The sequence below is a fragment of the Neovison vison genome, chromosome 10 (assembly GCF_020171115.1).
Source record: "Neovison vison isolate M4711 chromosome 10, ASM_NN_V1, whole genome shotgun sequence".
Classification (NCBI taxonomy): domain Eukaryota; kingdom Metazoa; phylum Chordata; class Mammalia; order Carnivora; family Mustelidae; genus Neogale; species Neogale vison.
The window spans coordinates 23,926,672-23,953,663 of record NC_058100.1 but is presented as its reverse complement, the minus strand read 5'-3'; the positions used below and the strand labels follow the sequence as shown (position 1 = coordinate 23,953,663).

The 26,992-nt window shown below is 36.4% G+C and overlaps 1 protein-coding gene across 9 annotated transcripts in view; it reads left to right on the top strand.

Moving 5' to 3' along the window:
- Nucleotides 1–23,114: 23,114 nt before the first annotated feature.
- KCNT2 (potassium sodium-activated channel subfamily T member 2) overlaps nucleotides 23,115–26,992 on the top strand; it is a 363,831-nt gene continuing 359,953 nt past the window's right edge. For all 9 annotated transcript variants that reach the window (XM_044266873.1, XM_044266869.1, XM_044266868.1 and 6 more), the window contains exon 1: nucleotides 23,115–23,694. In XM_044266873.1, coding sequence (XP_044122808.1) covers nucleotides 23,600–23,694 — 95 coding nt within the window. In that variant the 5' untranslated portion in view covers nucleotides 23,115–23,599. The remainder of the gene's footprint in view (nucleotides 23,695–26,992) is intronic.

Below are 26,992 nucleotides of genomic sequence, written 5' to 3'. Positions count from 1 at the left end.
CCCTCAGTTTTCTTTCTCTTTTTCAACATTTCCTTAGCAATTTGGGGTCTCTTCTAGTTCCATATGAATTTTAGGATTGTTCATTCCAGCACTTTGAAAAATGCTTGTGGAATTTTGATTAGGATGGCATTGAAAGTATAGATTGCTCTAGGCAGTATAGACACTTAACCAATGTTAATTCTGCTGATCCATGAGCATGGAATGCTTTCCCATCTTTTTGCGTCTTCTTCAATTTCTTTCATGAGTGTTCTGTAGTTCCTCAAGTACAGATTCTTTACCTCTTTGGTTAGGTTTATTCCCAAGCATCTTATTGTTCTTGGTGCTATAGTAAATGGAATCGATTCTCTAATTTCCCTTTCTATATTTTCATTGTTAGTGTATAAGAAAGCAACTGATTTCAGGACAAGGGTGGCTCAGTGGGTTAAGGGCTCTGCCTTTGGCTCAGGTCATGATCCCAGGGTCCTGGGATTTGAGCCCCACATCAGAGTCTCTGCTCAGCAGGGAGTCTGCTTCCCTTACCCTCTCTCTGCCCGCCTCTCTGTCTACCTATGATCTCTGCCTGTCAAATAAATACATAAAATCTTAAAAAAGAAAGAAAGGAAGAAAGAAAGAAAGAAAGAAAGAAACTGATTTCTGTGCATTGATTTTGTATCCTGACACATTACTGAATTGCTGTATGAGTTCTAGTAGTTTGGGTGTGGAGTCTTTTGGGTTTTCCATATAAAGTATCATGGCATCTGTGAAGAGAGAGAGTTTGACTTTTTCATTGCAAATTGCATATTTAAATGCCTTTTATTTTTATTTTTTGTTGTTGTTGTCTGATTGCTGTTGCTGGGACTTATTTTTTTTTTTAAGATTTTATTTATTTATTTGACAGAGATGACAAGTAGGCAGAAAAGCAGGCAGAGGGAGAGGAGGAAGCAGGCTCCCTGCCAAGCAGAGAACCTGATGCGGGGCTTGTTCCCAAGACCCCAGGATCATGACCTGAGCCAAAAGCAGAGGCCTTAACCCACTGATCCACTCAGGCATCCCTGTTGCTGAGACTTCTAGTAGTATGTTGAACAACAGTGATGAGAATGGACATCCTTGTCATGTTCCTGATCTCAATGGGAAGGCTGTCAGTTTTTCCCCATTGAGAATGATATTTGTTGTGTGTTTTTCATAGATTTTATGAAGTTGAGGAATGTTGCCTTTATCCCTATACTTCAAAGCATTTTAATCAGGAACGGATGCTAGATTTTGTCAAATGCTTTTTCTGCATCAACTGAGAGGACCATGTGGTTCTTCTCTTTTCTCTTATTGATTTGTTCTATCACATTGATTGATTTGCAAATGTTGAATCACCCTTGTATCCCAGGATTAAATCCAACCTGGTCATGGTGGATAATCTTTTAAAAATACTATCCTATTAGCTAGGATCTTGTTGAGAATCTTGGCATCCATATTCATCAGGAATATTGGTCTGAAATTCTCCTTTTTGATGCGGTCTTTGCCTGATTTGGGGATCATGGTAATGCTGGCTTCATAGAAAGAGTCTGGAAGTTCTCCTGTTCTGCTTGTTTGAAACAGCTTCAGGAGAATAGGTATTATTTCTTCTTTGAATGTTTGGTAGAATTCCCCAGGGAATCCATCAGGTCCTGGGCTCTTGTTTTTTTGGGGGAGGGAGGGCGCGGTGTTGATCACTACTTCAGTCTTGTTACTAGATATGAGATATCACCTTATACTTTATACCAGTTAGAATGGCCAAAATTAACAAGACCGTAAACAACAAGTGTTCGAGAGGATGTGGAGAAAAGGGTACCCTCTTACATTGTTGGTGGAAATGCAAGTTGGTGCAGCCACTTTGGAAAACAGTGTGGAGATTCCTTAAGAAATTAAAAATAGAGCTTCCCTATGACCCTACAATTGCACTACTGGGTATTTACCCCAAAGATACAGACATAGTGAAAAGAAGGGCCATCTGTACCCCAATGTTCATAGCAGCAATGACCACAGTTGCCGAACTGTGGAAAGAGCCAAGATGCCCTTAAATAGACGAATGGATACAGTGGAGTATTATGCCTCCATCAGAAAGGATGAATACCTAACTTTTGTATCAACATGAATGGGACTGGAGGAGAGTATGCTGAGTGAAATAAGTCAAGCAGAGAGAGAAATACCATATGGTTTCACTTATTTGTGGAGCATACGTAATAACATGGAGGACACTGGGAGATGGAGAGGAGAAGGGAGTTGGGGGAACTAGGAAAGGGAGATGAACCATGAGAGACTGTGGACTCTGAGAAACAAACTGAGGATTTTGGAGGGGAGGGCGGTGAGGGGTTGCAAGAGCCTGGTGGTGGGTATTAAGGAGGGCACGTATTGCATGGAACACTGGGTGTGGGTGCATAAGCAATGAATATTGGAGCACTGAAAAAATAAAATAAAATAAAATAAAATAAAAGGTGTTTGGAGGCATAGTTGACAAACCCTTAATATATTAATTATGGTTCCAACAATTGTGTCATAGCTGATGTTTGGTTCACTCTGTCTCTTCAGACTGTGTTTTGTTTTCTTTTTGTATATCTGTTACTTTTTTGTTGAATGCCACATAGGTTATATCAGATTATAGGAACTGAGGTAAATAGGTGTCTGCTGTGAGGATGTATGTGATAGATTAGGAGCTGGGCTTTGTTTCATGTTTGCTGAAGCTATAGGTGTCAGAGAATTCAAATTTCTTTAGTGTCCTTACTGTTGTCTCCTTTCTGGACTTTCCGCATCCCTACAAACTTTTCTTCAGAAAAACTGAGTCTTGCGGCTTTTTAATCTGTAATCAAATGAAGGAGGGAGGGGCATTCTGTAGTCTTCCAGTTAAATTTCATTCTTACAGTGGGCTTGGATCTTGGGCCTGTTACCTGCACAGGAGGTTTTGTTTGTTTTTTTGTTTTTTCAAATCTTCCCTCTTAAGGTGAGGCAGGAAGAGGAGATGGGCCTGGAGTAAGAGGAATGTCTTTTTCCCCAGGACTCTAGAACAAGGCTCTGGTAGTCTTTACTCTGGAGAGTGGACCTTTGTTATGGAAAAGACTCAGCACATTTCACAAGTATTTCTCTCTCCTTTGTAGGTCTAAAAGGAAAATCTTGTCTCTTCACTGTGAGACTCTGGTGTTCCTCAAAGTAAAGCCCACAAAAATGCAAGTGTTTCCTATAGGACTGCTGCCCCAGGAGTTTCTCTTTCTCACTCTAGGCCATAGGTAATCTTAGCAACTTGTCAAAATTATCATTTAAATCTAACTGGTTACGGCTTTAGTGACTTCTGGTCTGGATAAATAGACCTGGGCCATACCTGTCTAGATTTACCTCTCAATGGATGTTGGGGTGGTGGTTTGCCTGCAAACCCAGGTCTTTTTTGGGTTCAAGAAATCACTGATTTTTTCAATTTGTCCCACTTTTTCTTCTTATAAAGGTAGAAGTATGACTCATTGAAGCAGAGAGTTCTTAATTTTGTTGACATGAATGTTTCCACTGCTCAAATGTACGAGCGTTTTATCTGAATATAATTGTTGGTGATCCCTGTCCCTCACTTATAAAAAGTCAGAGGAATAGTGACTAGGAATGGCCATGCACTAAGGGATGCTTGCCCAGCTTGTGCAATGACACCATGTTTTAGACTAGAAGAAACAGTATTAGGTGTTCTCACAGAATAATTCGTGCAAGCAGACACAATATCTTCAGTTATTTACAACTTTTACAGCCCTGACCAGGCAATGGAAGCCACTTCAAGGCTTAGATAAAAGAGTGGCCATTATTGTTCTCATGCTGATGTAAGAGTGCCTTTGAAGAGAAAACCAAGTCATGCTAATGACAAATCTTCAACGGGCTGAACAAATCTTAGAACAGTATTAACTCTCAGGGGATGTTCAGATTCTATAACAATAATGACTTTTTAAAAAATGACTCTTCTGAAAAAATTGTTTATATCACATCATGAGCCCTTGTAGTACAACTGAACAACAGGTTGACCTTGAACAAAGTCAAAGTCCAAGGTATCACTCAAGCTACCATGTTGGGAACAATTTTTTGAAGAAATTCAAAGAAATGGCATCATGGACTATATTATGTCTGCCTCAAATTCAAGTCATAGCATTATTTAGATGCACTTCTTTATTCTTAATATTGTTTAATTCTGTTGCTCTCTTTTAGTTCTCCTTAATCCTATCAGAGGTTTATTCATTTTATTAGTTATTTCAAAGAAATTAACTTTTAACCTATTCATCCCTGTTTTCCCAACTTCATTATCTTGTTATCTATATTATTTACCTCTTACTTCTATTGGATTTATTATCATTCTACTTTTAATTCTATAAGATACCTAATGAATTTTTAGTTTATTAACTTTTATACTATTTTTTAAAATGTAAGAATATTAGACTCTGTTTTGCTTCAACCCAACACTCTGAATTATGATACCTAGTATTTCCATTTTTCTAAATTTCTATGTACTTCTAATTTTTAATGGTGATTTATTCTGTGATCCAGGGGTTGTATGTGTTTGTTTTTGTATTTCCAAATGCAGTTTTACATTAGTCATCTTGGTTATTGTTATCTTAAGGCACTGTCATAAGACATTGAAATCCCTATGACAGCAAGTATTTGTAAGTTTTATTTTTTTATTAATTTTTAAAGATTTTATTTATTTTTCAGAGAGATAGTGTGAGAGAGAGTACAAGCAGGGGGAGCAGCAGGCAGAGGGAGAAGAAGCTCCCCACTGAGAGGAAACCTAATGTAGGATCCTGGAATCATGACTTGAGTGGAAAACAGACGTTTAATCAACTGAGCCACCCAGGAGTCCCAATTTGTAAGTTTTAAAAATACTTTTACAACATGACACATTATCACTTTTCATAAATGATGATACCTTTGTCAATCTCCCCTTGCAGATCTCTTATTTCACTTTCTTTTCTATCTCTCCCTGCGTTTTCCTTTCCCTTCTTCTTCCCTCCTCTGTTTTTAGGTAATGATTTAAATAATTTAAAATAATTAAAATAATTAAAATAAAATAATAATAATTTATAATAATAATAAATAATAAATAGTAAATAGATAAATAATAAACAATAACAATAATTTATAATAATAAATAATTTAATTTATTTAAATAATTAAAATAATAATAATAATTTATAATAATAATTAATAATAAATAAATAATAAAAATAATTTAAATAATTAAAATTAATTTAAATAATTAAAACTTACAAAAAATTGTTAAGTGAACATTTTGTCATTATGCACAGATGCTCTTTTACTCTGTTAATGTTTGCAGCGTAATGGAATTTTGTTTCAGTTCAATTTAAAACTCTGTCTTTTCACTGTAAAGTTTAACCCAGTTAGCTTTAAGATTTTCTTTTTGTCTTTGGTGTTCTTATATTTTATTAATATATGTCTAGGTGTGGATTTTTATTTTATTCTGCATTCCCTGCTTCCTATCTGTTTTCCATTTGTTCTGAAAAATTCTGTCTTGATCGCTTCACATATTCTTTTGCTTTTTATATGTTCTCTTGATGGGACTCAGGTTAGAGATATATGATACCTTCTCCATATATACACTATTTCTCTTATATACATGCTGCATTCTATGTTATTCAGACTTAAATATTCATTTTATATTATGTAACTGATAATTTCAATTTTTAAAGTCCATATAATTATCAATTTTTTGGTTTTGGGTTTTGCTCACTCATTCCTGAAAGCAAGATTCTATGTGTGTTTGATGATCTTTGATAGTCAACTGATATTTTCTTTCTTTTTTTAAAAAAGATTTTATTTATTTATGTGTCAGAAAGAGAGAAAGAGAGGACAAGCAGGGGGAGTAGCAGGTAGAGGGAGCAGCAGGCTCCTTACTCAGCAAGGAGCCCAATGCAGGGCTCAATCCCAGGACCTTGGGATCATGACCTGAGCTGAAGACAGACAATTAAACAACAACTGAACCACTCAGGTGTCCCTCAGCTCATATTTTCTTGATAATGTGAAAATACTGATGGTTTATTTGTTTTTTTTTGGTTGTTTGTTTTTGTAAGAGACAGTGTATTTTCATTTAATTCTGCAATGTTCCAGAAGTCTATTCTATGCCATGGAAAATTTCAGATAGTTCCAAATGCCCCAATAGTTAGATAAAGTGATGGTAAAAAATAAACATCGAATTTTAATGGCTTACAATGGTATTTCTAATTGTTTTTATATATAAAAATACATATATGCAAAATACAAGCATATACAAAATATATTTGTATTTAGAATGTATAAAAATACAAAAAGATTAAATAAATATTGTTTTATAATAGTTTTATATAACTACATTATATTTGTCTATACTATTTCTCACTCATGTTGTATGTTCTTAATGGGCAACTCATGGACTGACTACAGTATATCTTGTTCTTACCTCAAGATCTAGGCCATCTGGAATGCCGCTAGTCACCAGTACAGAGGGAAAGCTGTCTAGCTAATTGTATATAATTCTGAAAGCTTCTGCCTAGAGATCACACAAATCACTTCAACTCTCATTTCATTGTCCAAAGCAGGTTCCATGCATGTATTTCATATAAAAATCCTGAAGTGTGCTTCCTCATCCCCTCCCTGATTTTGTTAGATTTAACATTTATTCTATGGTTCTAAGATTTATACTGAATTTCATAACTAATTTTTCCATTTTCTTCAAATCTTAGTTTTATGTCCAAGTGGGTTTCTTTTTTTACCACCAGTGCTTTCCAACTGTAGCTTCTCAGTTATTGAGATCTTAATTTTGATTCATCTTTTTTATCCCTTGCATTTCATAATCAAAATTTTAAGACAGGCTTTTGGACTCTATTCCATGGTTTCTTGCATATTCATGAATTTATTTCTTTTATACTAAAATGTCAACTTAACTGAATATAAAAAGTCTTGAGTCACGCTTCTTTTTCATACGTACTTCATAAATATTTCACTCATTTTTAACATAGGATTCTGTGCAAATGCCTAATGTCATTCATATTTTTCTTTTTTGCATGATTTGTCCCTTGGATGCCCATAAGATGCTTTTAATTTTTTTTTAAGATTTTATTTATTTATTTGAGAAAGAGACAGTGAGAGAGAGAACACAAGCAGGATGAGGGGCAGACAGAGGGAGAAGACTAGATCCCAGGAACCAGGGATCATGACCTGAGCCAAAAGCAGATGCTTAATTGGCTGAGCCACTCAGGGGGCCCAAGATGCTTTTAATTTTTTAAGCCAATTTAAATCTAATTTTATTTACCTTTTTAAGTGAAAATAAATCTGCTGTTTTAATAAATCACATTGCTCAGAGATGTGGAAAATCCAAAGTCTTTACATCTTCCACCAATCTCCTCCCCAAGACTTGTTTTTCTATTCTTTAAAAAAAATAAATATTTATTGAATTATAGCACAGATCCAGAAAATGTGCATTTATGTCCAAAGCGAATTAAATTTATAAATGTGGATACACCAATATGAACAGTATATGGATAAAAACATCACAATACAAGCTTGCTGGAGGTTCCATGCTCCATGCATGTTCCTTCCCCAAGAAGTGACCATTTTCCTGACTTCTAACAGGTAAAAAGTATTGCTTATTTTGCTTTGGTAAATAAAATTTCACATATACAAAGAAAGATGGAAGGTAACATAAAATTTATATAGTTTTTATCAAGAAAAGCAGTTGTTTACAGAGTGTAATAACAAGTGAAAAGAGGCATGTATATTTTCAACAATCATATTTGAGTTAAATTTTGTGAGCAATTTGAAAGTAGACTAAATTCCCATGCCTGAAAGTATTCATGATTGTACTTCTGTGAAAACGATGTTTAAATTTTGACTCATTCTCATATTTTCACGATAATTTTTTTTTTTAACCTTAGGTTAGTGAGGTAAGCCTATTTAGCAAAGTGTCTTTGGAAAAAACTTTTAATTGAAGTTTTACATACAAATGAAGATGAATCACAACCACACAGGGCCCATGAAACCTTTAAACAAAAAAACTACCAGCATCCCTGAAGTCCCTCTTCGCTCTCCTGATGTCTACTATCAAGAGTGTTTGTGTGTACTATATAAATGGTGTCATACACTATTCTTTTATGGCTTCTTTCACTGAACTTTGTATTTGTTAAATTCATCCTCACTGTTGTGGCTAGTTGTACTTTGTTGCTTTTCACCGCTGTCTCATATTTTATTGTGTGACTGAACCACGGTTTTTTTAATCCATTCAACCATTAATAGGTATTTGGGCTTTGGGGAGAAGACCATTACAAATAGCGTTTCTATGGGCATTGTTATACATCACGTCTTCTGGCGCACATGTATATAAATATTTTAAGCACAGACCTAGGAATGGAATTGTTAAATTGTAGGGTATGCATGTGTTTAGATTTAGTAGATCCTGTGAAAGAGTTATCTAAAGAAGTGATAGATACCAAGGTTCATTCTTATCAAAAATAAATAAGTTCTGGTTTCTCTATGCCCTTCTCAGTACTCAATGTTGTCTTCATTTCAGTAATTTTTAGTGGGTTTGTAGTTATAATGTTTTCATTTTAGTAATTTTTAGTAGGTTTGTAGTGATAATGCAGTGCAGTTTGAGAGAAATCATTTAGCAGTTTTATACTATTTAACAGCTTTTTTCTATATTAATATACAAAGATATATCAATTTTTCCATTCTGCTCTAATTTTTTATTCAACATTTAACACACATAATTATTTTTAACATATATATGAAGAACTACTACTGAACAAAATCACCACTGCTGAATAGAACATTATCTTTGTACAATTCTTCTTCCACCTTTGAAATTCAATATTTTAAAATATTTCTTTTTACTAATTATTATTATTTCTTTCTTACTAATTATTCATCATTTTAACACATATTTTGTAGTAAGATACCTTCGGAAGCAGCGGAGGTAATCGTACTCACTAGCTCAAAGTCGCTTTCCTTATTTCATTTTCTTTACTTACCCCCCTCCTATTTCTTTCCTGCCTCCCAATTGCCAAATACGTTAAAATATTTGACAGGCAAACATTTATTTGGGCCATTTCTTCCAAAATATGTATTTCACATTTTTTGTATACATTTTTTCTCTGTAGACCTCACATTAGTGCTTAGTTTTTTTACTCAGCATTATATTGCAGTGTCCATGTTTCTATATGTATTGCTGTGGAGTTTTCCATAATGTGCACCTATCACAGGTAACTTGTCTGTTCCCTCAGTGATGGTTACCACCTATATTGCTCCAGCTTCCTGCTACCCCACTGGGGACATAATGTACCTCTTTGTACTGTCTCCTTGTGAGTTATTGTGAAAACTTCTGGAGCTATGTTGCCAGCCCAAAAAACTTATGTATGCCAAATATAATTCATACTAAAAGATGTTGTCTGGGACAGCTACACCAGTCCATATTCCCATACAGTACATGAAGTTTTTTACATCCTTCTCTCACTATTGTTTTAATTTGCATTTCTCCAGTTATACTATATGCAAACACTTCTTATACTTCATAACTTATTAGCCTTTTTTGTTTTCTTGAGAAGTCAAACCTTTTGTTGCTAATATGAAGGCATTTCTTATAATGCCTTATACATTATTTACATATTCTAAGTTAACCCTCATTGATTTTAGATATTGTAATGTCAGGATTTTTTCCAATGTGATTGTTCTGTTAATTTTAACTAGGTGTCCTTCCCTTAGAAAAGATTTTGTATGTCTATTTTACAAGCAATGTTGATGAACTCTTTTATCAACGTTGATAACTTATCTATTTATTCAGCTTCTTCCAGTACTTTTCTTAATTTTATTGTTCTTGACCAACTTTTCCTAGAATGCAAGTATACCTTTTTAATGTATAAATAAAGCAGTTTTTTCTTTACAGGAAAGTATGCTTATGGAAATACCTTTGTATTTTTAAATATGTGCTGCATGTTCATGTATTACTGTGTTCTGTTCTCATATTTAGTAACAACAATTATGCATATAGTATACTTCTTTTCTCTTCAATATATATGATGTGATCTGTGTTTTATTTAGTCTTTATTCAACTTGTATTTGATTCTTTAAAGTTTGTTCTTATGTCCCAAAATATAGAATACAATGTGTATGTATATATGTATAAACTGCTTCTAATGTTGATTTGATTTCTATACTTGTTTTATCTCACTTTTTTTTTCTGAGTCTGTGATCTTATTTCACATCTCTAGTCTTACTAATTTTTTTCTTCATGTTTTCTTCAATTCATTTGAACTCAAGAAGACTTGGTTAATTAGATTCTAATCTTTTGATTCATGGTAACTTTCTTCTAGGGGTATTTCCTTTATAAACTTTTCTGTTCTTGGATTGCTCTTGTCCTACTCATTATTTTTTTTTAATCTATGTGTATGCCATTTCTTTCTGATTTTTACTGATTTTAAATATGGCATATATACCTGGTTCAGACATTTGCTGAAATTAATTAAGAGTGAGAGGTGAAGGCCGAAGCATCAGAAGTTTAGGACACACTTTCGCCATCCCCATTTTGTCATCTCACTGAGGAAAGTCTCCTCTCATTATTTACATTTCTCATGTCTGTTGAGCAGAAAGGCTTCAGAGTTTTCACAGGAAAGCCCTATGCTCCCAGTGTCTATGATGTATTTAGCAGCTATTTATTTTTGCTTGGCTTTGATTAGCTATCACCAAGATGACACTCTTCTTGTTTGCTTTCTGAAACAGTAATATATCTATGGAGCTTCTTATTCAGCCTTCCCTCCCTCAGCAGCCTTGCTTTTGGGCACCTGTATACCACTCACATCTTCCAAGTAAGTTCCTTGATGCCTCAGGGCTGTCTCCTCTAGTTTGAGGGAACTCTGCACTACTTAAAGTATCTCTAGAACTCTGTACTTGCTCCTGACACCTTCTGCCATTTGGTCCCAATATATATATTTTTTAATTTCTATTTAGAGATTGTGACTTGGGCTGTGACTTCCTCTGAGTCCCACTGAAGACATAACAGCCTTCATTTTTTTATATTTGTTTGTTGTTTCAGCTGCCATTCAGGAGAAAATGGACAAAATTATAGAAGGGAAGAATGCTTAGTTTACTGAAGTTGGATAAAACTAATCAGTAAAAATTTTTCTAGTTGCTTATCTTTTAAAGCTTGTTATTATTATGAAATGTATTTCATTTTTCTGTGGGATCAGGTGGTCTGATGCTTTGTGGAGAGTGTGTAATTACTGCATAATGCAAAATTTGGGACCTGAATGTCGGATAGTACATGCCAAGAATTTGGAAATTAAAATACAAAGAGCAGTGGAATTTGCTGAAAAACAAAATGTAAAGCTATTATATCACTTAGTTTTATTAGGAAATCATTCTGATATTGGGGCAAAAATAACTAGTAAGTATTCATAGCACCGTTGAGGAGGTTGCCATAAGTAATGCAAATATATTTATTAGTAATTTTTTTCAGGTACAAGTGATAGGAACTCAGTTGAAACTATCTTAAGTAAAAAGAGAATTTATTGATTCTTGTGACTGGGTATTCTTGGAGTGGTGCTATCTTTGTCCTGTGCTGCTGCAAAATGTTGATTATTTTCAAGTCATTCATATGAAAAACACACATTTTTCCAAGTTAGATACCCCATCAGAAAGAGAATTTCTTGTTCCCAATATCCAGACATGAAAGATTCTGCTTTCCTATTGTCCAAACTGCTTGACCCAACTTTGATAATGTCTATGTGAGTATGTGAGAATGGGTGGTAGAATCCCACCCAAATCAAAGCATGTGCACCGTCACTGAAGTCTGATCTGTTTTGTTTTGAGAGGGATTAGGGGAAAGAACAGACCATAAGAATGGTCTATTTCAGGGATCTTTATTCTTTAGTTGCAGATCGGAAAACCAACAACCCAGGATATTTACCCTGGTAGCTCCAAGTTTTGTAGGGAATCCTAGGTTTAAAGATGCTGTTGTTTCTGGGGAAAGTGAATGAACTGGGCCTCAGAGCTTCCACCACCCACTTAAATCACAGGGAGAAACATGAAGTCAGGGTGATTAAATGTAGAGGAACCGAGTCTTTTTGTGACATCATATTACTATGTCAAGTCTTGGCTAAAGAGGCTCTTCCTCTGATTTGTTTCCATATGTGAGATAATAGAGTTCTTTAGTTTTTAAAAGGCATTGTAGATGAGTTATTCTGTTACTAATAATCAAGAACATGGTAGGTAATAAAGCAGGATATTTCATTAATAGTGTCAACATCTCCTTTTCTGAGAATTAAAAATCTACTAATTTGGACATATCATATTCACTTAATGTTATTCTTATAACCCTTACTGTTGTTTCTAGGATCTCCCCCCTGTATAGGATACTCAACATTTCACTTTTGACTTGACTGGTTGACTTGGTTCTTCCTTCAGGATCCACCGGCTTCTGCAGTATCTCTAACATGGATCTCTTTATTACTATTTAGTGATGATTTGAAGATTTATATTTTCTCTCCTACTTGATGCATTCCTACTTATTAGCTTGCACATGACTCAGCATAAATAAATGACCTACCTTCTAGTTTGCTCTAAGTGACTGCGCTTCACCTAGAAACCTGACATCAGTCCTTCTTCTGTGATTGGGTTTATCAGGGAGCTGATCCTTAGCAAGAGCTTTAAACACTGGAGAATAATGGGAAAGAAGGAACAATTTGTGGGGAAAATAAAAAGCAAAGATTTTTGAATTTATTATTCCCACAATCTTGATTCCATTTGATCCATGTTCTAGTATATTAAACTATGGATATATTATTTTTGAAGTGTTGCTTGGGTAAAATAGATAAGCCACAGAGAAATCATAGTCTTATACAATTTAGTAGTTAACTCCTAGGAAAATAATCTATTAAAGATAAAGGAAATTGGGTGAAAAACTCACTTTTGGCTGTCTGGTCATTAACATCTGATGCATTCAGCTTTTCTGCACCACAGTTTGCAACTGGGTGATTTTCCCAGGGCTGAAGTCCAAGTGAAGCTCGTAGGCTTGTAGGCAAAAAGACTAGAGGACAAATTAGAGTTGTTTCTTGTTTATGTTTCCTAAATCTGAGTGAATGCCTTGTTAAAAATGTTAGTCTTAATGGTCTTTATTTTTTTTTTTTTTTTTTTTTTTTTTTTTTTAAAGATTTTATTTATTTATTTGAGAGAGACAGTGAGAGAGAGCATGAGCGAGGAGAAGGTCAGAGAGCGAAGCAGACTCCCCATGGAGCTGGGAGCCTGATGTGGGACTCGATCCCGGGACTCCAGGATCACGCCCTGAGCTGAAGGCAGTCGTCCAACCAACTGCGCCACCCAGGCGTCCCTTAATGGTCTTTAATATCGTATATTGTATTCCTGCATATTAATCCATATTTCAATATATTTGTATTGATATTTGAGTAGGAGGTGAAGAATGTCCCTCTTAATTATTGATTTGGTTATGACATTTCCAGATTGCTTTTCGCCATATCCTTATTTTCTGCAACTGCAAAGTTTGCGTGGACCCAGTGTAAAAATTGCATTACTCATTTAGCTCTGTAGCACATGTTCAGATTCTTGCATCTGAACTCAATATGGTGCATATTTTTTTTCTGCTTTGCATGTGAATATAATTCAAGATGCTTGTTTTAATTTTAAATGCCTACATGATCTGGCTTCTAACTAGGGAATATTTAAGGTACTTTTCTGATTATCCATATTTATTATTTCCCTGGGAGTTCAGAAGAATCACTGAACAGCCAGGTTTTCTTCCATGTAACTTTAGTACATTTATGTTGTTTCGATTGCTCTGGGGATACATACTTTAGTTTATCTCTTAAAAGGTAATCAAAGCTGTTCAACCAGTTGTGTGCAATTTGAAAAGCATAATTAAATTTATTAGTTGCTAAACAGCAACAATGAGTTTATATTAAAAAAAAGACTTCTAAATGTGTGGATGCCTACATTTTGAAAAACACATGTAATAAAAATGACAAATTATGTGGTGAACACCATTCTAAAATATTTAGATGTATTAATGGACTTGATCCTCCAAAAATAAGCACTCTAATTATTCCATTATGTAGAAGGGGAAACTGAAGCACAGTGAATAAATTGCTCAAGGTCAAGCAGCAAATAAATGCCAGGGTCAGGATCTAAATCCAAGCAGGCTACATTCAGAACTTGTGTATGTGATCACAAAGAGTACTACTTTCGGATGGATGGATTGGGAAGCAATGGGCTAGGTGTAAGGGGAAGCAAAGAGTAAGGGAAGGTTTTAAGTCAAGTTCTACCCACTTCTGGAATTCAGAGCCTAAATTGCAGCAAAGGATTTACTAAGAATTAGGATTTACTAAGAATTAATGTGTGTGGGTGTGTGTGTCTAAAAGGTAGTCTACAACTTTTATACCCTTCAGGTTAGAGTGATCTAAGGCTGAAAAGGAAGGATTTTCACTGAAAATAAGATACATATTAGCTCATTACCTTCAATGATACATACAACATGTAAAATGAAGCAGTCCGATCTCAGAAAGCTAAAGAAAAAAAGGTGAAATCGTGAATAATGTACCTTTACATGTCTACCTCTTCAATCATTTATCTTTAGCTTCAATGATGTATCTCATATTCTGTAATTTTGTTCTTTTCCTAAATACTGAAAATAGCTCAAGTGAGCTAAACAGCTGCTGATTATGGCCATGCCTCTCAATTTCCACTTTTTTCAATCTCGAAGTATGAATATCTAACATCTTGTCATTAGTATCCATATTTACACTTTTTATTTTTTTAATTAATTTATTTATTTTCAGAAAAACAGTATTCATTATTTTTTCACCACACCCAGTGCTCCATGCAAGCCGTGCCCTCTCCAATACCCACCACCTGATACCCCAACCTCCCACCCCACCGCCACTTCAAACCCCTCAGACTGTTTTTCAGGGTCCATAATCTCTCATGGTTCACCTCCCCTTCCAATTTACCCAAATTCCCTACTCCTCTCTAACGCCCCTTGTCCTCCATGCTATTTGTTATGCTCCACAAATAAGTGAAACCATATGATAATTGACTCTCTCTGCTTGACTTATTTCACTCAGCATAATCTCTTCCAGTCCCATCCATGTTGCTACAAAAGTTGGGTATTCATCCTTTCTGATGGAGACATAATACTCCATAGTGTATATGGACCACATCTTCCTTATCCATTCGTCCATTGAAGGGCATCTTGGTTCATTCCATAGTTTGGCGGCCGTGGCCATTGCTGCTATAAACATTGGGGTACAGATGGCCCTTCTTTTCACGACATCTGTATCTTTGGGGTAAATACCCAGGAGTGCAATTGCAGGGTCATAGGGAAGTTCTATTTTTAACTTCTTGAGGAATCTCCACACTGTTCTCCAAAGAGGCTGCACCAACTTGCATTCCCACCAACAGTGTAAGAGGGTTCCCCTTTCTCCACATCCTCTCCAACACATGTTGTAAACAGCTGCTGATTATGGCCATGCCTCTCAATTTCCACTTTTTTTCAATCTCAAAGTATGAATATCTAACATCTTGTCATTAGTATCCTTATTTACACTTTTAAAAATTTCATTATTTTTGTATAATAGAAAAAGGAATAGTAAATGCTCATGTTTTTTATAATTTGTTACACTCAAACCGTACAAATTAAGATGATAATGAACACAGAGTCACCATTCAATATTTTGAAGTGGAGCTATATGAAAATAAGTAAAAATCCAAATTTGGTATATAAAGGTAATATAATTAATATTTACAACATATATAGGTAAATAAAATATATGAATGTCAAGGATCTTACCAGTAACCTCAATGTATCTAAAGCTGTTGTGAATAAAAAAACTGTGTAAGTTTTCTTTTTTGACTTGTTGCTATATACTGTGTTTACACCATCACGGTATTTGCAATGAAAACTACTGTTAGCTTGTGGCCTAGGGACATTGTATATTAATCAGGAAAATTGGACTTCCATATCACTTATACTGAAATGGCTGCTGAGTGACTTACTTTAGCTTTTTTTTTTTTGCCTCTGTTTAATCATCTTCAAAATGAGAAGAATATCTACCTAGTTGTTAATATAAAATGCTGTCAAATTATTATACATTTTAAACTAATGAGTCTATGGTCATTTTAAATACTGGAATGAATAGATAGTAATTTTATAAGTTGTTGATACATTATAGAAATAATACAGAATCACCTAAAGTTTTTCTCCTTACAAATTAAATTTCTAAATCAGAGGAATCAATAAAGTCTAATGACCGTATTTTAATGCAAGAAAAACCATTTCAATTACTATGACCATACCTAATATGCGTTTTTTCTTTCATGAAAACATTACTGGATTTCTCAAATCAAATCCTGAATGAGAAAGAATCTATTATATCTCAATATAAGGCTCTGACAAATGTTATTTAAATCTTCATGCCTTACTTAGTTTAGTATGATATGTGCACATGCATACATGTATGATCATTTAAAAACAATGTCTAAATGCACAATGCAATTTTCCCAGATTGGAATGGAAAAATCTAGGTAATTACTTGAGCAAATCTCAAATTTCTCCTCCTGCCCCCCACCTTTTTGCCCTTCCTTCCTTTCCTTTCTTGTTTTTCATCACTGAGCAAACTATGTTTTCAAGTCCATACTATTACATTAGACACTACTCTTGCTGGGAAGACCAAAAGGGTCCTTACCCTTATGGAGCAGACATAGTGTTGGGAATGGAGGAGCAAGGAAAACATAAAGCAAAGAAATAAACACAGTAAAGTTGGATACTGTTACTATTTTAAAGAGATAGTTGAAATTGATGATAGAGCAGTTTGATATAACAGAGAGTGACTAGGTGGCTTCTTTGTGTTGGGTGAGTAGGAAAGTTTTCTGTGAAGAAGTGAGGAAGAAATTATGAGGCAGTTGCGGGAAGAAGGGAAGAAAAAGATTAGGGCACAAGTGATGGGAAGTCCCTCAGGTGGAAAAGAAGGTAATTGAGGCTGGAGCAAAGTGGATCAGTAGGGAATTAATAGGGCAGTTTTTTGAATTCTATTTCATTATTTAGATTACCAATTAGTAAACATAAATATCTACTGGTATTGACCAAAGACCTTCTCTCTCAGCTATACTGGGAAGCTTATGCACTTGGAAGTCACAAAATCAATGTTTTGAATCATGGCCTGGCACCTTAGAGCTACGTGATAACATCTCAACCTGTTTTCCCTTCTTTTAAATTGGACAGTGTTATCTAATTTTCAGAATTGTTGCAAAGTCCTGACCTAATATATGACACATAGTAGTTACTTACACTGTAACTATTCATTTTCAAATATTTCAAGCTCTGATGTTTGACAAAACTATGACCTCATCCATTCATATATGTAGCTTCTCATTTCCTTACTAGATAGTCATCTACTGATTGACAACTACTGTGAAAAAAGTAAAGTGGTAGTTGTCATTCCTTACTTTAGCAGGCTAGGAGATGACAAGGGTCATCTCCTAGCCTGCTAAAGGGCTAGGAGGGATGAGCATGAGCAAGGTGATTCCTCTATCAATAAGCAAGGTTTGGGATCCTACCAACATAATGATCCAAGATGAAAACTGGAGTTTTCCCAAACTGCTGGATGTTTTTCCTCCCTAAATGTGGGTGTGTGTGCGTGTGCGTGTGCGTGTGTGTATAATATGTAGAAGAATAATGTGGGTGTTATTCCTGGATTATGGTAGAAGAACATGCATCAAAGTTATTGAAGCACATTTGGCACTAAATAGTTCTCCCTCTGTCTCTATATTTTCCGTCCAAAAAATTCGGTCAAGTGAAGAGTGTTTAGAAGCAGATAAATGGAAATGTGTATTACTGATAAGAATGACATTGAGTAAGATGTGTATTTGGAGGAAGCTATGAGAAGAGGGAAGAAAGCAAGGAAGAAGATCACAGAAGATTTCATTATTAATACGATAAAATGTCACCTGTCTCCTGACAGGTTTCCATTGTAAGTTTTGCATACACATTTTACCTCTCAGCCAAGTTTCCCATCTAGAATGACAAATGACAAGAGAAGTATTGGGTAAATAATGTTAAGTATTGGCATAGCTTCTTATGAATTCTCCAAATGGCCTTTTCTTATACAGGTTACCTGTGCTTTTTTTCAGGTGGAATTTGTGAATTGAGTATGGTATTCTGCCTTTTCATTTTCTCTCTATTGCTTCTTTTTTTTAAAGTTACTGAACTAAAAATGATTCTGCTCATGTAGCTGGACATGCTTAGAATATAGGACAGGATTTGTTACATTTTTCTTCTTGTAGACAGAATCTATTTGAGCTTGAATCAAGGGTCACAGAATAAAACTAATCAAGAAAATAGAGAAACATATGTCTCTCTATACTCTGGCAATAGAAACTGAATTCCCTTTGGCATTGTGCCCACCTCCCTAATCCATCCCTTCTCCTTGGGCACCTTTGTGGGTTCCACCTCTGCATGACTCTGCTCACAGTACTAAGGGTCAGGTGAATTTATCTTTCCTCTGTTGGAACAGCCTCCTTTATATTGATGCTCCCTAATTTGATATTTCTGGAGAAAAATTTGCTCCTGGTCTTAAGACTCACATATCCAAACTTTCTGGACTTCTCCATTTGATGTTTTGCTGATGGCTTAAAGTGTAATAATTTGCTTACTCAGACCTATTTCTCTATTCCCATCTTACCCAACAGTACTGCTTGTCATCTATTTACTCATCCTCAGAGTCCAGAGAGTATCATTGATTCTTCACTCTCCATTAACTTTCAGTCTCTCAATTAACAAGTCCTGTCAATACTGTCTTCTTAATTTCCTATAGATCTGTCCTCTACTTTCCATCTGCATTGTAACCACTGCCTCATTTCAGACAACTGGAAATGCTCACCTAAAATACTGTATAGGTCAGTTTGAAGTGGCGGGGGGGTGGGAGGTTGGGGTACCAGGTGGTGGGTATTATAGAGGGCACAGCTTGCATGGAGCACTGGGTGTGGTGAAAAAATAATGAATACTGTTTTTCTGAAAATAAATAAATTGGAAAAAAAAATACTGTATCGGTCATAAATGGTCTCCCTTCTTCTACTCTTGTCCTCCTCACCAGTCAATTAAATCACAGCTACCCTGTGATCCTTGTCACTTACCTACTTAAAATCTTCAAAAGATTCATCGTGTTCAGTTAAAACCCAAACTTTGTGGGCATGGTATGCAAGACCCCTTCAGATGTGGTTCTTAGTAAATGGTTGGCAATCTTCCTGCTGATTTTTCTCCCTCCCTTTCTGCTCTCTCCTTATGTAGGCACCCACCTAGAAATCCCACTACATGATACTTCAGCACTCGCTAGGGTATGCCATTGTTTTGTTTTTCTTTCTTTCTTTCTTTCTTTTTTTTTTTTTTTTTTGAGTTTTCTTTTTGTTTGTTTGTTTATTTAAGTAATCTCTATAGCCAATCTTAGGCTTGAACTCATGACCCCCAGAGATCAAGAGTCACATGCTCTTCTGACAGAGACAGCCAGGCTTTTTTATGTTAATTATTTGTACATACAATATTTGCTTTCTTATATTAATTATTTGTACCTATAATATTTGCCGTTGCTTCTGCCTCCACCTTCCTCTCTCACTCATTTTTTTCATCCATTAATATAGACATCAGCTCCTTCTGAGAGATTTCCCTGATTTTCCAAAACCAGAATTAGAAGTTTGTATGTGCTCCTTAGTAAGAGAGCAGGGAGTGCTAATTACTACCGGGGGCTCTCACATTCTAGTGTGGCTATTGGATGGTCTATCCTCTCATACGTACTCCTCCTCCTCTCACCTGTTAGACCATGAGAAGTTCAAATCATAGTAACTACTTAATAAATATTTGTTAAAAAAAATCGAACATATGTCTTCTACACACTGAGATGTTACGTAGCTAAAGGATGCTATCAGAATAGATGTGGAATATGCTTTTTCTGCCTCCACAGATGAAGCAACTATGAAGTATGTAAAAAACCAAAAACAAAAAACAAAAAAAAATTCATCATATTTTATGATCCTAACTATACTCATTATTCACAAGATAATTATCAAAAAATTATTTTTGTTAATAAAATCGTTCTTCACTCGTGGGAATGAATCTTTTTTATATTTAAATATTGGCATAATCATCAAAGTACAGAAATAAAAAATTAAGAATTTTTTTTCCTACTGAAAAAAGAGACTGGAAGATACTCTCAAAAGTATTCTTTAGAATAAAAATTAAATCTAGAGAATCAATCTTCTTCCTAATCCTCATTCTTGATATTTTCTATTCCATCAGCATAATAAATCAGATTTTTGGTGAGCACTCTTTTGTTCATGTGTGAGTACTCTTTTGTTCATGTGGGACCAAACTAGTCCATTGTTCTGATCGACACCAGCTGTTCATTAAGGGACTTAAGAACACCATTGAGTAAGGTGCAAAATTGTGATGTGCAGAACCACGTTTGAAAATTGTTTCTAAAAATCGAATGTCATGTTATGGTAGAATGAAAGCTTTCATACACACAGAGAGAAAAAGAGTCTATGAAATGGGATATTAAAAGAACACAGTGGAAAAAGGAAACCAAGATAAAAAGAGTGAGAGAGGAAAATATATTTTAACAGCAGGAGATGACATGACATGACATGAAAAAAAAACAGAATAAAAGTGTAGAAAGACAGGTGGGAGACTTAAAGTCAAAATTAATGACAAAAAATAAAAAGTCTGCTTAAAGAAAAATGAAAAGGAAATATAAAGGACAGCAAGGGGATCTTTCAATTATAAATTTAAGTTTCAGTGCTCAAATATTGCTTTATTTTAAGAATCAGGATAGTTTTTTTATATTGCATTATTTTTAGAATTTTCTTTAATTTAGAAGTGTAAGATTCTTCACTGTGACAATGTGAAAGCACACAGAACATCAGTGTATCATTACTGCAGTAGTCTCCAACCAGTTTGGCTTGGCACATCAGGATACCTTGTACCATTTGTATCCTTAACAGCTGGGCTATAACACTATTAGCTGAGCAGGCTTTTACTTATTTCTTTAATTTTTTTTTTCTTTTTAATACATTTGCTTTCTCCTCAACTGTTATCTGGGCATTTGGAAGCCAAATAATTAAGTCTGTAACAATAAAATAAGGGTGCATAGCTCTTTTTAAAGTAGAATATTATTGCTTTACTCTAACATCCAGCTTCTCAGGAATCTAACATTCAATAGCTAATTTTTTCTTTTTTAGTGCCCCCCTTTTTTTGAGTCTGTTACTGATACTAAATATTATAGGTTTATGCCAAATGTCTAAAGGCAGACTATTAAAATAAAAAAAAATTAACCTGGGATATTAAAAAAATAAACTTCATAGAATTATCATAACAGCAGATAATAAGCTCCAGAATATAAACCAGATATTTTCTCCTCCCACGCCCAAACTAACAATGCAGTGATATAACATTCTCATTTGGCAAAGTGATTACCAAAGTCCATGCCAAAGAAACATAAACAAATACATAATTCTGGAGCTACAGCAAATGTGAAAAAATATTAATTTTCTAGGTTTAAAAGCTTTTAATGCATCTCTACATAGATCTTCTGAGATTTTGCTGTTTTGAAGGTACTGCGCTAGAAAGATAAGCCACAGGCAGAGGGAGGAGATAGACTACAGTAAGTACTAAAAGCAAAATACTCACAGGGGTAGGAAGTGTTCAAAGGAAGAAAGGCATCATCATTAGCTGGAAGAATCAGGAAATCTAATAAAGGATATGTCATTTGAGATGGGTGGGATTTGGAAGATAGAGACGCAGGGTATGACTATTTCTATTATGATTCTTCATGTTTAGGTACTCATCCTATTTTATCTGATACTATCTTTCTGCTGATTTCTTCTTGCATTTCCAGCTTTGTGTCTAAACCCTCCACTACATGACGTCACTGAGAATTAGCCAAACCAAATTAACCCCTGTCTCCTGAATAAACCAAACTTTTTTTTTTTTTTTTTAAATCACTTAGCCCCTGCTCTTACTATTGTCCCCACCCCCTTTACTTCTTTCTTCCCTTGCCTTACAGAGGTTGCAAATGAATATAGAAGGTTTGGTTCACTTTCAAGGTCTTCCTTGACCTCTCCATGAATTAAGTGTGTTGTCTCACGGGGACTTCCACATCTCTTTATCTGAAGTTTGGTAACCTTGTCTCCTATCAGGTATCACTACGTTTCTAAACTTGTTCCTCCAAGCAAAGTATGAGATTCCTGAGAGCCTGGGGGACGGGTGGTCAAGTCTCTGAGTCCTCAGGCCCCGTGCCTCCCAGGTGGCTAAGTACTGAGGGACTGCGTATACCCTGATGAAATCAGTGCTTGGCAGGAGACAATCCGCGCAAACATAGCTAAGGCTTGTACCGCAGGGTCTTATAAGCAGCGGCTGATACGGAAAAATCTACTCTAGACTCTTGGATTCACTTCTTCCTCTGGCTGTCTGGGACACTAAGGGGGAACTCCGAAGGCTAAGGCCGCGCCACCTGGAATCCCACAGCGCTACTAGCAGCAGCAGCAACAGTAATATAATTGCCACTGCTGGTGATAAACCTCCAGGCGTTTCGATGTGGTTTCCTAGCCCTCATCTAAATGTTTCTCTTTAACGGCCTAAAGTGGCCCCTTCATTCTTACCCAGAATCTGGGAAACACCTTCCTTTCTTTCAGACTGTGAGAAAAAAAGAAAAAAAAAAAAGGGGGGGGGTGCTTTCCTGAAGCTGGGAGCGGGGATTCCCTCTCCACGTTGGTGCGCTCCCCACCCCGCTTACCCGAGCGGAAGGCTAGCCCAGCGAAGGCGCGAGGGGCACCTGGGAACACTCCCGACACCCTGCGGCCCCCGCCCCCGGGAATCCGCTAATTAGGCTCGCCCCCATTGGCTGTCCCCACGGCACCTCCATGCCGTCATGGTGTTATGCTAATGAGGGGGAGTCTCATTGGCTCAGCCCCCGGCGGCAGTTGCGAAGGCTCTGGCGGGTAGAGCCGGGTTGGCCGCAGCTGGGGCCAAACCCACGGTCCCCCTCGCGCCCGCTCGGGGCTGTGCCGCGTGCACGCCCGCGCGGGGACCCGCGGTCGGGATCGCCCTCGGAGGAGGCTCCTCGACCTGCCTTTTAGGAAAGTGCTTCCCCAGCGCGCGGCTCGCACGCCTCCTCCCCTCTTTCTAGGCACCGTTCGTGTTCGGGTTTTCTTTCTTTCTTCCCTTTTTTTTTTTTTTTTTTTTCCGCGAAGTAACTTTTGCGTTCCCGCCTCCCCCGAGTCCTGGGGACCAGAGGCGGTGCCGAGCCTGGGGGCGGTTCCTTGGCAGCGTAGATTCTTGTCAGAGCCAGACTTTTGCTCCTGGGCTCGGTTTGCATCATCCCCATCACACCCTCTGGAGAGAGGCGCCAGCCCCCTTTCAGCCTCAGCTTCCGGCACGGAGCCGACCCCTCCCCCTCCCGAGCCCCTTCCCCTTCCCCGTCCCTCTGTGGCCCCCCACATCTTGTTAGTCCTCTCCCTCTATTCCGCAGAATTTTCTTTCTCTCTCCCTCCTCTTCTCCATTCGTGTTTTATGTTTCCCACTCTTTGAGGAAGGATGGTTGATTTGGAGAGCGAAGTGCCTCCTCTGCCTCCTAGGTACAGGTTTCGGGATTTGCTGCTAGGGGACCAGGGATGGCAAAACGACGACAGGTGAGTGGTGCGGTGCAGTCTTGCTCCGGCAGCACGGCTGAGAACGAGACAGAGATGAGGGAGGCTGAAGGGGAACAGGGGAGAAGAAAAAGGGAGCCCGAGACTGGGGGAGGGAGTGAGAGGGACTCTTTGATTTGTCTCTCCATTTTGACTGCATAGAGCAATTGCCATGGACAAGGAGCTCTTCCTTTTCACTTTCTGATCCTTGCAAAGCATTTATTGCATTTATTGGGTACTTACTCTTTTGTCTCTCTGCGCTTTCCTACGGTGTGTATAAGGCGGCTGCTAGAGGTACAATACATCCAAATGGCACGCAGTGTTAGTGCCATGGAATTTTCATTTTTTTCCCTTAAGGTGTTCCTCAAATTGGAAAAATGTATCCAAGTTGATTGAAAAAGCACATAAGAAACTTAAAATCTCTTGCACCCGTTTGCTTACTCCTTGTCAGTGTTTTCTTGTTAACGTGTTCACCTGCTACTGGAAATTTTATGCTCTTTAAACATTTGGAGTTACAGACAGACAATTGGTTTAAATATGTAACAGGTAGTTAGGGAAAATGACGTCAACTGAAAATACTCAACTTTGAACAGGTAACTGTGACTGTAGTTAGTAATGGTGTTTGTAGAGCATGACCCAACCTTTTGGTAGTTCATATATTTTTAACCTAACTAGTATGTATGTCACAAGATTAAAACTAAGTTTGAGAGCGAAAATGTTTATTACTAGCAAAATATTGTTCATGTGTATTATCCAGAGCATCACTGCCTTACCTAGTTGAACTTCTGAAATTCCTCCAGTTATCTGATTCATTATTTAAAAGGCACATTTTATGTTTCATTGAATTTAGTATTTTCTGGAATAGTCATTTCATGTATCACATGTCATATGTTTTTGTTTTTAAATGAGCTATGTATACTAACTAGGCTCTTAACTCAATTGAAATATTTCCCTGAAGTTCAGTTTGGTACTAATGTTCTATTTTCATTACAAAGTAGATCCATTATTGGTCCTATTCAAAAAATCTCATCCCGATTCAGCACTGGGAAATATTCTCCTTTTCTTCCTCACCATTTCAGCTCCCAATACCAACTCCTGTCTCTACACACACAGGCTTTTATCTTGGGCATAAATTTTAGACTTCTTCTTTGGTTTCATAATAATTTAAAGGGGCATGGATGTTTCTCAGAGGGTAATATTTCAATGCAGCCTCTTTTTTAAGGCAAAACACATGTGTTTGTTACGAGTTAAAAGAACAAATGCCAGTTTACCAGTATGCTTGGAAAGTAAGCGTTCTGGATGACTGAAGAGAAGGAAATGGATATCTAAATAAATAGTAAAGTTAGTTGATGTTTAGATAAACTGTAGTAGCCTGGTTAAATGACTTACCAAATGCACCATTATGATTATAGGGATGGAATCTATATTTATTACTTCAGGACCATGGGATCATTATGTAGAATAGAAATCTTCATTCTAGAAATTGTGAGATGGACTGAATTCACAGAGGATATATTTTGGACTTGTGGTGACAAGATTGTTTGTTTTTTAATATTGTATCCAAGATGTTAATTGTTACTGAGATTCCCTTCATTTTTCCAAGGATGCTGCAGATATATTTCAGTAACTAGGAATTTTGATTAGTTGAATACTACCCAGGTAAGTCACTGCTATTAAAAAAAAGTTTTACATAGTTAGTTAAAATATCCATTATAATAGAAATTTATGCTAGCACAAGTTTAACTTAAAATCTAGGCCATATTTACTATTAAAATAAGGCATTAAACATTAAAAAATTGTTCATCCATTTGGCTGATTTTGTGGCTTCATGAAAACGTAATATCGAGTTTTGGTTCCATTTGTTGTCCTTTGAAGACAAGATCCTTGGGTTAATAGTGACTCAGACTTCAATCCTTTGCTTATTTTCCACTAGCTGAGTGACCTTGGGCAAGTCATTTGACCACTATGAAATTCAATGATCTTATTTCTGTAAGGTACAAAACTAGCACTTAGTTGGCACTAAGCACTGGCTAATCTAATTTGTTAACTACGCTAATGGTGTGTGTGTGTGTGTGTGTGTGTCTGTCTGTCTGTCTGCAGGGGTTTGTGTGTGTATGTGTATTTTAGGAACTAGGAAACTAAGTTTCTGGGAAATTAAATGCTTCTTTTGGTAATATATCTTGTAAGCACAGGGATGACACTTGAATTTGGTTCTTTGTGACTCAGATTCTTCAAGAAACTCCTAAGTTCTTTCCATTAAGTTTGCTTGAATTTGTAGGAATAGTTAAGCAGCATCTAGCACAGTTTACGTGCTCATTAAATGTTAGTTCCCTTCTTCACTTCTGATTAGCAATTTTCAGTTCTTCTGTTACATTTCTTCAGAATTCTAAATTAATATGCGGTAAGTAAAGTCATCTCTTTTGTCTTGTGCTCACAACTTCCTCTTTGCAACTGAGTCTAAGGAGCTTTCTTATTCGACTCAGTTATCATGGACTAAATTCCTATGGAGCTGAAGAGAAAGCATTCTTTCATAGAAGAGTGGGTAGATGGTTTATACCAACAGATACATTTAGTGATTTGTTCATGATCTTTAGGCTATTTTCTATGAATATTCTTTGCCTGGAATTTTTGTTTTTTGTTTTGTCATACTCCCCCAACCCCATCACCTCCCCAGTCTCGGGGTTCCCCAGGTCAAAATTGCCTCTGAGTAAATGAATAAATAAGGAATTGTTAGATAAATACCTTAGCTTTCTAACTCCTTGGTTGTGATAATTCTGAAACATGTTCTACACTGTGTCCAATGGGACAAGCTCCAGTTGCCCATAGTTATAATTGGTTTAATATCACAAGCTTAATCGGATTTCTTTCCCTCTCCCCCTACTGATATTTTCTGGGTTCAGTTCCCAAAGAAACTACTTTTGCTCCAATCCTTATCTCAAGGTATGCTTCTGGGGGAATCTGAACCAAGATTGGGTATCTTCTTCTAGAGTCACATCCTAGAAATGATGGAGAAATCAGCTGATGGGAAAGTAGGCACATTCTACTTTGCTCTTCATGTTAAGAATTTTAAATTAAAGGATGCTGGGGTAGCTCAGTTGGTTAAGCATCTGACTTTAGCTCAGGTCATGATCCCAAGGTCCTGGAATCAAGTCCCACATCGGGCTTTTTGCTTAGTGGCTCCCTCTGCCCCTCCCCCTGCTTGCGCGCGCGCTCTCTCTCTCTCTGTCAAATAAATAAAATCTTTAAAAATTTTTTTTAAATTAAATCTTAATAAGGCATGTTTGACTGTCTTATGAAAATG